Below are 1,216 nucleotides of genomic sequence, written 5' to 3'. Positions count from 1 at the left end.
AGAGAGAGAGAGAGAGAGAGAGAGAGAGAGAGAGAGAGAGAGAGAGAGATAGATAGATAGATAGATAGATAGATAGATAGATAGATAGATTGATAGATAGATATAAACATATATATATATATATATATATATATATATATATATATATATATATATATATATATATATATATATATATACATATGCGTGTGTGTGTGTGTGCATATGTCTATATAAATATATGTATACGATTTGTCTGAATAGAAATATAACATACGTGAAATTAAACTTTGAGCTGAGAGCGTCCACCACTGTTGGGTCCACCCCAGCGCCTGGTACAACGGTTCCGTTTTCATATTTGTTGATCTTGAAAAATGGCCAGTTATCATTCGCGGTGACGGTGAGTTCGCGTCCTTGGAGGTCCGAGTAGAGCGTCTCGATGTCCGGAAAGAGTGGCGAGGTCATGTAGGCCTCTGCTCCTTCAACTTGGTTCGTCCACCATGTGCCCACTTTGTGGAATCTGTTGATTGCCAGTTCACAAAACGGTATGAAAATCAGTCGGTCAAATATTTGATACCTATATATGTTCTCTTTTTCATCTCATTCGCTCAATATTATTATTTCTCTCGTTCCTATTTCTTTTCCTTTTCTCTCTCTTATGTTTAGTACCTTATTATGCTGTCTCTATCAACACGGGAGGAAGACAAGTTCGCCTTTCCATCGGGAGACATCTCGATTAAAGTCACCTGTTGCAGAGAGTACATTTTTAGTAGCTAGGTATCTTACATGTCACTGATAGAGGTATGCGCATCCAAAGCGGATCTAAGACCAATTGCCTGCCGATTTAAACATTCATCTATAACATGAGCATCGGTATAGTTACCTTAGCACTGTCCCATAATTCCAGTGCACGTGAAGATACCGCTTATTTAGAGATGTTTAAATTAACCAAATATCTATACACATTGGTCGACGAATACCTTTGGACGCGCATACCCTCAAATTTATTTCGTTATCTCATACATATATACAGGGGTATATAATTTTTGCGTATGCTGAGGGTGATGTGAAGCGATGGTGTGGTAGCCCCGGTACGGAGTCATGTTGACATGCCCTGGCTTCGTTCTCACTCATGTCCCCATTGCCCCCAGGGGTTGATGGGTGGCCATTCTACCCCCGCCCACCCAAGAGAACCTTAACGGCAGTACGTCATATACATAATGTTGCTGTTGGAAGG

The 1,216-nt window shown here is 40.1% G+C and overlaps 1 protein-coding gene across 1 annotated transcript in view; it reads right to left on the bottom strand.

Moving 5' to 3' along the window:
• LOC138866397 (uncharacterized) overlaps window positions 1-1,216 on the bottom strand; it is a 25,861-nt gene that overhangs the window by 941 nt on the left and 23,704 nt on the right. The window contains exons 5-6 of the mRNA XM_070138932.1: window positions 649-725; window positions 257-499 (exon numbers count right to left, since the gene is read on the bottom strand). Coding sequence (XP_069995033.1) covers window positions 257-499; window positions 649-725 — 320 coding nt within the window. The remainder of the gene's footprint in view (window positions 1-256; window positions 500-648; window positions 726-1,216) is intronic.

Source organism: Penaeus vannamei, chromosome 25, assembly GCF_042767895.1.
Source record: "Penaeus vannamei isolate JL-2024 chromosome 25, ASM4276789v1, whole genome shotgun sequence".
In the NCBI taxonomy this organism is placed as follows: domain Eukaryota; kingdom Metazoa; phylum Arthropoda; class Malacostraca; order Decapoda; family Penaeidae; genus Penaeus; species Penaeus vannamei.
This window is presented reverse-complemented; position numbering and strand designations above follow the sequence as displayed.